The sequence below is a fragment of the Salmo salar genome, chromosome ssa02, assembly GCF_905237065.1.
Source record: "Salmo salar chromosome ssa02, Ssal_v3.1, whole genome shotgun sequence".
Classification (NCBI taxonomy): domain Eukaryota; kingdom Metazoa; phylum Chordata; class Actinopteri; order Salmoniformes; family Salmonidae; genus Salmo; species Salmo salar.
In genome coordinates, this window is record NC_059443.1 from 36,276,699 (window position 1) to 36,291,508 (window position 14,810).

The 14,810-nt window shown below is 41.8% G+C and overlaps 1 protein-coding gene across 8 annotated transcripts in view; it reads right to left on the minus strand.

Annotated features, from left to right (window-relative positions):
* LOC106581894 (ras/Rap GTPase-activating protein SynGAP) overlaps positions 1-14,344 on the minus strand; it is a 110,783-nt gene extending 96,439 nt beyond the window's left edge. For all 8 annotated transcript variants that reach the window (XM_045703172.1, XM_045703185.1, XM_045703177.1 and 5 more), the window contains exon 1: positions 14,056-14,344. In XM_045703172.1, the coding sequence (XP_045559128.1) occupies positions 14,056-14,077 (22 nt within the window). In that variant the 5' untranslated portion in view covers positions 14,078-14,344. The remainder of the gene's footprint in view (positions 1-14,055) is intronic.
* Positions 14,345-14,810: the final 466 nt, after the last annotated feature.

A 14,810-nucleotide genomic window follows, 5' to 3' on the forward strand; every position in this document is an offset into this window, starting at 1 on the left:
AAATAAACATGCAATATCCTCAGGTCGCCCGGGTCGGGCAACGTACCGACGCCAGTGTGGCCTCGTTGGTTACTTTCAAGGCAAAGAAGCACAATGTACTGTACAGTATGTACACATTTTATACATTACTTGGTGCCCACGTAGCATTTATATCACATCATTCGGAATCAATAGGGGTATCCTACCTTTCCATATTCTATGAATGCTTTTGGAATTATTGCCCAGATTTGATGTATTTATGAAAATATGCCCTGGTCTGCAATGGTGCTCTTTAATACGCTGATTCAGGGCATTTAGTACATGGCCATCAGTGTCATGAGAGATGTCAAATGTCAGGGATGTGTCACAATGGGCCTCAATGAAGAGGTGAACACAGAGGTCCGCACTACACTGACACCGCACAGTCCTGTGTGTGTGTGTGTGTGTGTGTGTCTGTCTGTGTGTATTCTCACCTATCAGATCATTCACTCAGCCCTTGTCTGGCACAGCAGGGCTCCCCACTACCGCGCATTTGTCCACACGGCGTCACTGTTGCTGCACTTTACGTGTGAATCCGCCCCCAACTCCACACACAGGAAACAAGGTTACTGCCCAAGAGATGTCACTTCCGAAACACCCACTCTTGCTCGCTCGCGCTCTTTCCCTCACGCCCCCAGCCTATTGCCATGGCAACCGAGAAAAGAATAGAATATAAGTGAGTGTTAAAGAGACAGATGATCAGAGACAAGGAGAAAGTGAGGAAGAGATGGAGGGAAAGGGAAAGATTGAGAGGGAGAATAGTAGAAGAGGGGAGACAGCAGGGAACGAGATGGACAGGGGGAGAGAGGAGTAGACAGGGAGAAAATGAGTGGGAGGAGGGAAGGATGGACGATAGGAGAGATAGAAAGAAGGGGAAGAGGAGGGAAGCGATGGGATGAGCTGGGGATAGGAAGAGAGGAGAGGTAAAGAACTGGGGATGCTGAGAAGAAGGAGAGAGATAAATGAAGTGATGAGAGAGGGAAAAAGGGAAGGAGGATACTTTTTTGGGAAAAGGGAGCCCACATCTTGTTCCCATAGCAACCCAGCCATCCATGAAAAACGGACTTGTTCCTCCCTCTCGCTCTCTCTCTGATGCGCATGCGCACATCTTTTCTGTCCATCTATCTATCTACACACTATAGACATAAGTTGGTGGTGAGCAATACTGTATATGGGTAAAAGTATCCTTATACGATCGCAGTCCAATACTTTAAATACTGTTACTGTAAGACAACATAAGATGAGGAAACAAGATCTATATATTCATAAGCAAGCCGTCTGCTTGAATATATGGCGGTAATAAAATCGAATTATAATATTTAAAGGTGAAATCAATGTTCCGATCATCCTATTATGAATCAGAATTAAATTTAACTTTCCCACAAACTCCCTGGCAGCCTCCCTCCATCTCCCCACCATCTATTGCTCCCCTCTCCCTTCCACCCATCTGTCTCTTAGTCCCCCACATCCACAGCCCATTTCTCTCTCTCTCTCTCTTCCTCACTCTCTCTCACACATTTATCTCCTACTGTCCCCCATCTCTCACTCTACCTGTCTCCCTTTCACTTCTCTCATGCTCTCCTCCCTCCCTCTCGTTACCACCGTCTCTCTCACTGCCACACATCTCTCTCTCTCTCTCTCTCTCTCTCTCTCTCTCTCTCTCTCTCTCACTCTCTCTCCATTCCCATCCCTCCTCCAGGATGCTAGAGCAGTGGGGTGGAATGACTGCACTGCCAGTAACAGAGTTGGGTTGGCTTATTAGAGTGTACAGTATCACTCTCTCTCTCTCCTTTCCCTTCTCTTGACTATTCCACGGGGCTACACAGCAATCCACCAAGTTGTGCTGCAAAACTCTCTTTACTTAGGGCTTGAATAACATCTATAGGAAATGAGATGCAGGATTGCTTTGTCTGCTAACCCTTCATGGTGATGTGCTGTTCCGCCCTGTCAACCTGTGTGAAGGTGATATTCAATGTGCTGAGTATAGAGAAAATATAAATGAATGGGACTCGTGTGTGTGTGTGTGTGTGTGTGTGTGTGTGTGTGTGTGTGTGTGTGTGTGTGTGTGTGTGTGTGTGTGTGTGTGTGTGTGTGTGTGTGTGTGTGTGTGTGTGTGTGTGTGTGTGTGTGTGTGTGTGTGTTGTGTTGTGTGTGTGAATTACTGTGAATGCAAAACCACAGTGATCCACATTCACAGGTAACAATGCTGCTGTATTTATTTGCACACGTCTATCATCTATCATGATGTGTTCTCCCGTCTCCCTCTCTCTCTCTCTGTTTGTATATCCTGTCTCATGTCACCATGTGGGGGGTGCTCCATTGAGAGAAAGCAGGTCAAGCCTTTGGTCCTCAGAGATAAATAATAATTATAGTGATCTGTCCTCAATCCAGAGATAGACTAAGAACTGTGTCATTGTTATATTACCCAAAATGGCAATCTATCAAACTCCTACACAGCTTAACTCATCTCGTCTGACAGACAGAGGAGTGACGGGGAGTCTGACTGGGAGGCCCTCTGTTGCCCTGGGTGGAATTATGAAAGAACCATCTGATTGAGAGAAAGCCAGAGGTGTCTTGGATCAGAGGTATCTGGGGTATTTCATGGCACCGTTTTGCCTCCTTGATTTTGACAGATCAACGCAATGATGTCTGAGTAGGAATCAACAGAGACCATCTAAATGGATTTTAGTTATGGGTTTTCTGCTTTCACTTCATCACCAAGATGTCTGTTATGTTCAGTGGGTGTCTGAAATGATTCACACCCTTGATAAAGATGAGCAAAAATTACTGCACAAAATAAATAACTAAAATACTGAAAAGGGAAATTAGATTGTTTTATACTAATACAATTGTTCAAAGAAATATATTTTGTTTAACAAGTAATAAAAAACAATCTCAAAAAGGTAGGGGTCAAATTATCGACACCCCTGTTTTCAATACCTTTCAATACCTCACCTTGCGAGGAAAATGGCACTGCCTTTTTCAAAAATGATTTATTAGATTGGCAAACACAATGAGAGATTTTAGACCATTCCTCCATTCAGAATCTTTCCAGATCTGATATCTTTCTCTGCGCTTATGGACTGCCCTCTTCAATTCAAACCACAGGTTTTCAATGGGGGTCATGTCCGGAAACTGATTTTGTTGATTTAGATTTTGTGATCAATTAACAATTCCTTTGTGGATTTTGATGTGTGCTTGGGGTTATTGTTTTGCTGTAAGATCGACTTCCTGGAATATCCAATTGCAGCCAAGTTTCAGCCTCCTGGCAGAAGCAATCAGGCTGAAATGTCCTGGTACTGAGTGAAGTTCATGATGCCTTGAGACAATTGAGAAATGGATTGTGTAAGTGTGCCATTCAGAGGTTGAATGGGCAAGACAAAAGATTTAAGTGCCTTTGAACGGGGTATGGTAGTAGGTGCCTGGTGCACCGGTTTTCCTGTGAATATCAAGAATGGGCAACCACTCAAAGGACATCCAGTCAACTTTGCACAACTGTAGGAAGCATTGGAGTCAACATGGTCCAGCCCAGTGGAACGCTTTCCACACCTTGTATAGTCCATGCCACGACGAATTAAGACTATTATGAGGGCAAAGGGGGTGCAACTCAATATTAGGAAAGTGTTCCTAATGTTTGTACACGCAGTGTATATAATTCAATATCTTTTCTCCATGCTTTCTATCTGGTTTTGGTCATTTAAGTTGACACTGAAACTGTTTTTCTATCCAATAAATTACCACTTAGACAGCCCACCTAAGAATTTTCTATACAAAAAACGTATGTCATTTTCTCCAATGACTGTAATTTCCTCCATAATAAAGGGATAGTTCGAGATTTTTGCAATGAAGCCTTTTATATACTTCCTTAGAGTCGGATGAACAGGAACAGCTAGCATGCTAACTGTTCCTGTAGACTTCCAGTCATTGCACTTTTTTCATGCTGGACGCAGAAACATAAAAATGGTACGCACAATGGTATTCTGCTGCAGCTAGCGAAAATTCACAAAATAATTATTTTTCACATAAAAAAATCCCCAAAAGTATTTTCTCCCAAAAATATATTTTAAAAAATTGCAGACCCCCTGCAGCACCTCTACGGACCCTAGTTTGAAACCCCATGAATTAAGAAACAGCACAGAGCTCACCTCAGGGTTTTCTACAGTGCCCACGCTAACATATTAACACGAATGGACATATGCCTTCCATGGCAAAAAAACGTCCTAATCTCAGCAGGATCTACTAGCAGCAGGCTACCAGAACAGAGCAGCCCCTACTGCCAGATGCTATTTACTAATATAATTACTTTGAATTAGGTTTTAAATGAGAAGTGTAAGGGATCAGATAGTAAGACAAACCCTAACTGAGTCCCAGACACTCTTAGACTTGTCTGTGCATCTTACCACATGTTATCTCATCCATTTTTTGCACTAAAACAAATACAGTAAAATTTGTACTTGGGCATCCAAGACCACTCTATGTGTGTGAATTGCCTATTTCAGGTAAAAACACTGCAATACCTTCATTCATTATGTAAGTCAGCTTTTCTTATTTTTGTGTGTTCTCCTCATCTTTCTCCGCATGTTCAAGTGTTCCTACATTCAGAGGGAGCAATGACATCTATATCTCCCCAATTACCTTACACAACCCCTTCCGCTGACTGAACCAATCAGATCACTCAATCGACACAAATGGTTATACAATTTCCTGTGTCATCATGGTATCAGTGGTCATGTCGTGACACATTTGCTGTCTGGGTGACAGTAGCTGTACAGAAGCTACTGATCTGAAAGGACAAGAAAAAGGACTTGAGCAGGCAAGATTAACTTCTGTATCTGCACCAATCAAATGCATGCCAAATACAGAACTTTGTGCTCCATAAAGTAGTCTCCCCCTGTTTCATTCAAGAATAAACCTTTTTTTCCAATCAAAAAACTTTAGTGACTTGGATAACTGATCTCAATTGTATATTCCCCCAAAAACATCATTCAGATATGTATCTGGTCACCATGACTGCGACTTCAAACAGGTATATGAGCTATTCTTTATCGTTGTTAAAGTCCCTTATGCCCGAGGTCTACAAAATATGAGTCATTTAACTTTATCTCCCCTTTGATCAAGTTGCACAAATATATAGTTGTGTGCTTTCTCTCTTTTTCACTCTCTCATGTGAAAAAGGTCAACTGTAGAACCAAATAAACCAAACTTGTTTGAACAGATAAGCTGTTGCAGAGCACTGATACTCTACCTCTGCATTCAGCACCACTGAAGTGGACAGCGACTGAATCGGTATTCTGAAGTTCAGCCCCACATGTCAGTGGAAAGTGACTGTGTATAGTCTATGTCAGTGTGGAATGATGGTAAGGCCATTATACTTTAACCTAGAAAGGAAACTATACTGAACAAAACATGAAACAATCAATTCCCTAATCTATGGAATTCACATGACTGGGAACAGAGATATGCATCTCTTGTCACAGATACCTTAAAGAAAAGGAAGTGGAGTGGATAAGAAAACCAGTCAGTATCTGGTGTGACCACCATTTGTCTCATGCAGCCGTTTGCCTCATGCAGACGTAATGCCAAATTCTCTAAAATGACATTGGAGGCGGCTTATGTTAGAGAAATTAACATTCAATTCTCTGGCAGCAGCTCTGGTGGACATTCCTGCAGTCAGCATACCAATTGCAGGCTCTCTCAAAACTTGAGATATCTGTGGCATTGTGTTGGGTGACAAAATTGCACATTTTAGAGTGGCCTTTTATTGTCCCCAGCACAAAGTGCACCTGTGTAATGATCATGCTGTTTAATCAGCTTCTTGATATGCCACACCTGTCAGATGGATGGATTATCTTGGCAAAAGAGAAATGTTCACTAACAGGGATATAAACAAATTTGTGCACACAATTAGCTTTTGTGCATATGGAAAATGGGATATTTTATTTCAGCTCATGAAACATGGGACAAACACTTTACATGTTGCATTTGTATTTTTGTTCAGTCCATATAACCCTGTGTGGCATGTTCTTCATCTCAAACCAGGGGTTATGTAGTTTTGACATCCCGCTTGCTTGGTCAACACAATCCCAGTCAACTTTTCACCCCTAGCTAATATGAACACTCACCACTCGCTAGGTCAAACAAACTGAGACACTTTGAAGCCAGTTCTGTGTTTAAAGTGAGTGTGAATTCCAGTGTAGTATCTTCATGGAGGAAAGGAGATTTCAAACATGACATTGAAGCGAGAAGCTACAATTAAAAGTGTTTCATAGGTGTCTCACACCTTCCTCTCCCAGCAGTCCATTTCTACCAGTTAGACACTGCCTCTGATCAAAGAGATCAGGATGTTCTGCCATTATCTCCACTCTCATACAGAGAAACTCAACTCCACATTGAAATGCCAAACAGAGCAACAACTGTAAAATAGGCTCTCTGAAAACCACTAGGACAGGAGCTTTCCTCCTGAAAAGAAAACTTACATAAAAAACACTAGAAAGTGGATTGCATTTCCAGTCTCTCTCAACAATCCACTCCAGTTTAGATGAATCATTATTTGAAATAACAAAAGGGCATATCACATAAACATTGCATGAATGCCAGAATTTTCTTTGGAAGCAAATACAGTTGAAATGCAGTCATATTTTGTGTGGTGAAGATTCAAATGTGGTGGAGATGAGATGCTAAACATAGCGCCAGGCATGCAGAGTGAGCGCGCTAACCTTCATGAGGTCTTCAGAGTAGAAGTTAATCACTCAAATAAAAACACTGACTCTCTCTCTCTCTCTCACACACACACACACACACACACACACACACACACACACACACACACACACACACACACACACACACACACACACACACACACACACACACACACACACACACACACACACACACACACACCTACAAACAAACACACATACACACACATGTGTAGGATCTTAATTTGAACCAGTTTGCTACAGCAGGAAAATAATCCTGCAGCGACAGGAAATGTGTATTATTATGTGGGTTGATACATCTTCCCATAAGGGAAAATCAACTCTGAAATTACAAACTTCAGAAGCCTTTTTAAACCTCAAATACACTACAAGTGGTCCTGCAACAGGGTGATCAAATTAATATCCTACATCTGTACACAAGCACGCTCACAAACACGCATGCACACACACACACACACACACACACACACAAAGCATGCACGGCACATGCACGGCACACACACACACACATTCTTGTGAGCCTTGTAAAATGATTTTTTTTCTTCTGAAGTAGAGACACTACCCTAAATGTGTAATAGTGAAACACTTTAAAATGGTAATAGACTACTCTGAAATGTCAGGGTCCGATGGCCCTGTTTTTGAATATCAGCATATCAGTGTATTTGATTACAGCTAATTAAAATGCACCATTCTTCTCTGCAGTATCTGTGCATCTGAAGTGAATGAGAGGTACATCCCGTGAAAATTCGGTCCTCTTTTCTCACCACCTTCAGTAAAAGTGCACACTGACACTGCATATATCAGCCACCTATTAGCATCACAAGAGAGGGGGGGACAAATTAGCCCAGCGCTAGCATGATATTGAAGGTTTGAGATCCCATTTGATTTAGCCGTCTGCCTTTATAACACTGTAATAAGATGGCTGTAAAGTCCTGTCAGCACATTATGACATCATGACTGGCTACTGTAACTCTCCTAAACCTTACGCCATATCAGAAAACAAACTAACATTCAAATGTCAAGTTCTATAGTACATCAATGAGTAATGAGAGGTTATCTGCTACTGTCATGGCCTGATTTGACCTAGGGATAATATGTATGCAGTCTATACATTATGACATCCTACATCGTGTTACCCCCTTGACTTACAAGAAAGTGTGAAATGTACACATAACACTGAAAATAGACTACAAATGTCTGGGACTGAACATCTCAACATGTGACTGATTATCTACCCAACAGTGCAATATCTCCTAGTTCTCATGGTAACTCTGGGTCCCAGGTACAAGGCTTCAGTGAGCACTATCTGTGTGAGCCCAACTCTCCAATTTGTAATCCTGCTTGAGGCACCACAGTAGTGATTTAATAATCTGTTCTTTTAGGGGGCACTTATCACAGGCTGTACTATCAGCATCTCTATTGACACGGTGTGGAATTCATACTCTCCCAAAAGCTATCACAGGACATTTATTTTAGATACTTTGACGGAAAAGGGTCAGAGAGGGTTGTTTGAAAAAGCCCTATACTGTGCAAATAATTTAATTGCTCATAAATAATATTAATGTACAGTATGTGTATAAATCAAAAACATAAAAGTCATGTTTCATCTTACAGATGAAGGATCTTAATTTGAGCCAGTTTGCTACAGCAGGAAAATAATCCTGCAGCAACCGGTTTTGGGGTTGATGCATTTTTCGTAAGGGAAATTTTCTAAGTGGAAATTACAAAAGCCTTTTTAAACGTCAAATACACTACAAGCTTTACATTTCCTGCATTTGGAAAGGGAAAGGGAAAGGGGGATACCTAGTCAGTTGTACAACTGAATGCCTTCAACTGAAATGTGGGCAGGAGAATTCTCCTGCAACAGGGTAATCAAATTAAGATCCTACCTGTACATTATAACCTAACATCACACCTTTAACAACTAAATGTTATTTTTTAATGATACATATGCAAGTGAAACCTGCTGTTTTTAGGCATAATCAGCTTTTTTATGCCATTCAATCGTGCCTACAAACATCCAATAACTTCTCCATTTTGACTCCATGACTAATATTATTTTTTTGTCTGTTACTAATATAGTGACATATGTACAGTAAGCTGTTGAATATCTCCAGGTCTGAAGGCACAACTTGTCGTGCATCATGAGAATCTGTTGGATCAAATGACATAATGTCTGAAAGGCCTGTGAGCCAACCATCCGCAGGGACATCATTATCCCGGATTGGCAGCCCTCCGATTGGCTTAGGAGAGGAGATAGCTCATCCTGACCTTTCGCCATGAGTGAATCCTGACAGGATCAATCAAAAGACGAGCATCCTTTAAACACAAACTCATTGAGTCATTGGGCTCCAGGCTTTGCGGTGGAATTGAATAAGTGGGCCCCCCTCCCATGGTGTGGTCTGCACTAAGCAACCATTTCTCCCAGCTACTCATTTCTAATGGGATCCTTATGTAGATTTCCTCAGAATCAGCAGTAAGGCTCTTAGTGGATGGGGTCTATCTGGGCCTTTTCACCACCAGGTTCAGTCAGTAATGCTGGGGAACAGAGAGATAGTAAGGGAGTGGAGCCGTGGACAAAGGCTTAGCGGCATGCCTGAACTCACTGTACTAGAACTGTTCAAGGGGGAGAGAGTTCCCTGACATGACCCTATATTCATAGACTACAGATGTAGGATCTTAATTTGAGCCAGGAAACGTGAATTGTATTATAATTAATGAGCTCAGCCAGTACGCAAGCAAACTACAGTAGCAAAAACATTCAGTTTGTCTGATTTAATTTTTGGACTACTGCTAATAGCATTATTACAATATCATTTGAAGGTCTTTCCACCGTAACAAACATGTCCTTCCCCCCAGACAACATGGCTTATGGGGGGCAGCCCTCAAAATAACATTTTTGCTGACACTACCCAGAGGACACTTTATCATGTCACACTCAGACACCATCAAGGACATTGGAGCACGGTGGTACTTTGTAATAAACCATGTACATTTTATACTGTGCTTTGGTAGAATGAGACATGCTGCAGTGGACAATTTAACTTAAGTATGGTTATCTAACACAAGGCATGATACTTTATGACCTGGAACATGTTTCAATCTGGACCCTATCTCACTGTGCCGTATAGCGTCATGGTCCATGGTGCAATAGTCATTGGTTGACCTAGAGCAAAACCAAAGACCTTAAAGCATCAGCCAGTAAATGTTAATATGCATAAATAATCTTGCCATCAAACTGCTCTACGCCACCTCCTGTGTTTATTCGTACAGTACGTCCGCTGCACTGTGCCATGAATGTGCTAAACAGTATGCAGATACAAGCAAATGAGGGGCAGTTTAACTTTGATTGACTTTGTCTGTGGGCCGAAATTATGAATACGATATTTCCTTGAGGATATCGACCGACATTGTCTTTGCTTTCATGTATACGCTAGCTGTTAGCATCACTGAAAAAGGCTGAGGCATAGTAACGCTTGACGTTCTTGAATGTTGACTTTTCAGGTCTTGAGGGAAGTTGGCATTTTTTGAATTCCCAACTTCACGAAACTTGGACAGCAGGCACTTTAATAACCTGTTATGGATAGGGGGCAGTATTTTCACAGCCGGATAAAAAACATACCCGATTTAATCTGATTATTACTCCTGCCCAGAAACTAGAATATGCATATAATTATTAGCTTTGGATAGAAAACACTCCAAAGTTTCTAAAACTGTTTGAATGGTGTCTGTGAGTATAACAGAACTCATTTGGCAGGCCAAAACCTGAGAAGATTCTGTACAGGAAGTACCCTGTCTGACCATTTCTTGGCCTTCTTTGCCATCTCTATCCATAACAAAGGATCTCTGCTGTTACGTGACACTTCCTACGGCTGCCATGGGCTCTCAGAAGGCGGCAAAAAGCTGAATCGTGGCTTTGCAGGCTCTGGTTGAAACAAAGTAGCGCGTTTGGGTAGTGGCTGGTTACAGTACTGTGAGACTCAGGCTCGTGCCCGCGTCGACCGAATGCTTTGTTTTCTTTCCTCTGTTTACCGAAACGCAGATTCCCGGTCGGAATATTATCGCTTTTTTACGAGAAAAATGGCATAAAAACTGATTTTAAACAGCGGTTGACATGCTTCGAAGTACGGTAATGGAATATTTAGAAATCTTTTGTCACGAATTGCGCCATGCTCGTAACCCTGATTTACCATTTCGGATAGTGTCTAGAACGCACGAACAAAACGCCGCTATTTGGATATAACGATGGATTATTTTGGACCAAACCAACATTTGTTATTGAAGTAGCAGTCCTGGGAGTGCATTCTGATGAAGACAACAAAGGTAATCAAACTTTTGTAATAGTAAATCGGAGTTTGGTCAGGGCTAAACTTGGTTGGTGTCTAAATGGCTAGCCGTGATGGCTGGGCTATCTACTGAGAATATTGCAAAATGTGCTTTCACCGAAAAGCTATTTTAAAATCGGACATATCGAGTGCATAGAGGAGTTCTGTATCTATAATTCTTAAAATAATTGTTATGTTTTTTGTGAACGTTTATCGTGAGTAATTTAGTAAATTCACCGGATGTTTGCATGGGGTATGCTAGTTCTGAACGTCACATGCTAATGTAAAAAAGCTGTTTTTTTATATAAATATGAACTTGATTGAACAAAACATGCATGCATTGTATAACATAATGTTCTAGGGTTGTCATCTGATGAAGATCATCAGTTGGTAGAGCATGTGTGAGTGGTGTTTGCCGGAGGGCAGCACAGGAAAAAAAGTATGAAATGTATGCATTCACTACTGTAAGTCGCTCTGGATAAGAGCGTCTGCTAAATGACTAAAATGTAAATGTAAAAATGTTTTTTGTGACATTATATGCTAGCTTGAAAAATGGGTATCTGATTATTTCTGGCTGGGTACTCTGCTGACATAATGTAATGTTTTGCTTTCGCTGTAAAGCCTTTTTGAAATCGGACAGTGTGGTTAGATTAACGAGAGTCTTGTGTTTAAAATGCTGTAAAATAGTAATATGTTTGAAAAATTGAAGTTTTCGGATTTTAAAGGAGTTTGTATTTCGCGCCACGCCCATCATTGGATATTGGAGCAGGTGTTCCGCTAGCGGAACGTCTAGATGTAAGAGGTTTTAACTCACAAAATGCCAGAATCACTGCAATGAATTGACATCAGACAAGATGGTATCTAATGAGTTGCATCATTTACTAATTTTAGCATTAATTCAATATAACACTTCAATCCGGCGCAAACAGAAAATGAATCAGCTTTTCCCCTGACAGATCATTGAACACTGTAGATCTCGAGCATACAGTACAGTAATAGCCTAACAGATGATGGTTCCTGGCACAGCTCGATTGGCGGAGGGTGTAAGACAGCCCCTTATGTCACATGAGAGGAGTGCTGCAGTCAGCGCTTTGGTGGTGCACTGTCTCTTTAAATTGAATGCCCATGCTTGACAGGAGCTGCTGTATCAAACTACTGTAAAATTGACATGACTGGGTTGGCTCAGTGGCTGGCTGGTGCTCCATGCTGTCCATCTGCACAGACAGACAGACAGACAGACAGACAGACAGACAGACAGACAGACAGACAGACAGACAGACAGACAGACAGACAGACAGACAGACAGACAGACAGACAGACAGACAGACAGACAGACAGACAGACAGAGAGAGAAAATCTTCACATGTAATGTCCATGTGATACTCACATAGGCCTAATGACTTTTGAGTAACCATGGAATTGGGATGCAAACATTTAAACATGGGTGTAAAATACAGGAGAGCCATGGCAGCACTCTGCATATTATTTCTATGACATTTTCAGTCTAACAACTTTAAAACCGATGCATTTCGACGTGGTGTTGGTCAAGGAGAGATAAAAACAAGTGTTTTTATAGGGAACTAGTGTTCAGTCAGCCATAAGTTAAAAATATGTGGCTGATTTCATTTTGATAACATTACCTTGAGATTCAACCACAGACTCCTCTATCCAGAAATCCTGTTACATCTAAAAGGTTAATGGTGCCATCTATTGCAGTGGAAAGAGTATAGCCTGTACATTCCTATTGACATGGGTTTTGAAGGTATAATACTACTGTGCACACATTTTTCTGGCAGTGATCTCTCAAGAGTGGGCTCGCGTATAGTAGCTTAACATCTCACAAATATTATGCAACCAACTTCTATTGCTGTGCTCACACAAGAGGCCGTTTGGCTATATCCGCTTGTGATGTGTTAGAAGATGACCAAAAGCATCATATTACAGAGTTTGAACCGGTCATTCTCTTTAAGACATTCATGTATTGGATGCTGAACATGATTTTGGTTTGAGCTTTGTCAATGCACCACCAGCACAGCAGTACAGCAGTGTCCTTACTGTACCCGGTGTTACAAGACATCACACCTCAGCCGCCTCAAGTCTCTCTACCCCCCCCACCCCCCCCCACCCCTATCTCTCTCTCTCCCTTTACCTCTTTCTCTCACTCTCTCTCTTTCCCTCTCTCTCTTTTCCACATTCTTTCTCTGTCACACACACACATTATCCTCACACAAGATTTGCAGTTGCTGTACAGAGATACTTTGGTAATAGGGACTGGACTCTGTGTACCGTACAACCCTTGGATCCCTCAAAGTCCCATCAAACTTTCAAGTGGCCATAACATTTCACACATACAGTCAATCGCTCAATCAATAAGATATATTACCACAAACAAAGCATTTTGAAGGCTGCATGATTGAAGTAGCTCATGTTGCACTCCGTTTCACACAGCATTAGTCATGGTTGCGGTGTCACAATACCAAGGGAACTGATTTGAACATACACTTCCAGGGACCATTTTCCTCCACTACAAACTCATTAAATATTGAGTCTCAAAAACAAGCAAATAAGTACCCCTTCAGGCTCTACTGCACACATTGAATAGATATGACTCAATACTAGAGGGGCAAAGTTACAGTGTCATGGAGATACAGTAGGCTACCTGTGACCGTGAACTAAGGATGTTGCACACAGGGAAAGGGACTTGCAAGACTGTGATACCAGCAGGCATGCACACCTCAGCACATTGCAACACTATGGACTATCCTACTCAGCATACACCGCACAGTGACATATTGACTGGCACACAGTGATAAAACCAGATAGGTAGCTATCTGGAAGAACACTACCTGGCTGTACCTGCCTGTGTTTCCACTACGCCGCGTTAACGCACCCCTTTTCTAAATTCTGTATTGTATGATGGAGAGAGAGAGAGAGAGAGAGATGAGGGGGAGGGAGGGAGATGCAATAGTGGAATTTATCAGTTCTCTTACCTTGAAAGGGAACATAGGACATGTTCCAACGGCATTGAACGTGGTCTTCGAGTCTTGACAGTCTCTCGGCATGCAACAAAAATACCACACACCAGTCAGAAAATAAGGAATACGCTATTCACAATTGGAGTCGATGGTAGCCAATATTCCACTGCCTTTCAAAAATATAATTTATAATCCACGATCGCCAAAGCCATTGGAAATGTATCCCCGTGCATAAAAATATATGCACAAATATATCGCACGCACCGTTATTGAGGTGTGTGGGGAAAACACGAGAGAGAGAGAGAGAGAGAGAGAGAGAGAGAAAAGGGGGCGGATGAGTGAGTGCGCGCGTGTGTGCGCTTTCCATTATATCTATAGGCTATCTATGCATTGTATGTTCCATGTTTGCTCCTTGAAGTTCAAGAAGCAATGATGACTAAATCGCCTTATTGAATACGGCCCCTTCTACGGCTATCAAACGCGCACGCCACCGCACGCAGAGTCACACACAAACGCGCGCACACACAAACACGCTACACATATCGGTGCTGCTGCCAATAACGCGGTAGACTACGTTACAGTTTGCTATAATTCTCTCGTTTAGGTGGTAGGCTATACGCTAGGCTATTAGGAAGTCTGAAACTTAGTTTAGGCTGTAGGCCTATATCTGGTGACATGGTCAATGGAAATAGTCTCAAGGGGGTAAGCTAAATGAATGGTCTTCGAGAATGACTTCAACCAACTCGTCTCAAATGTCAAAACGAACCACT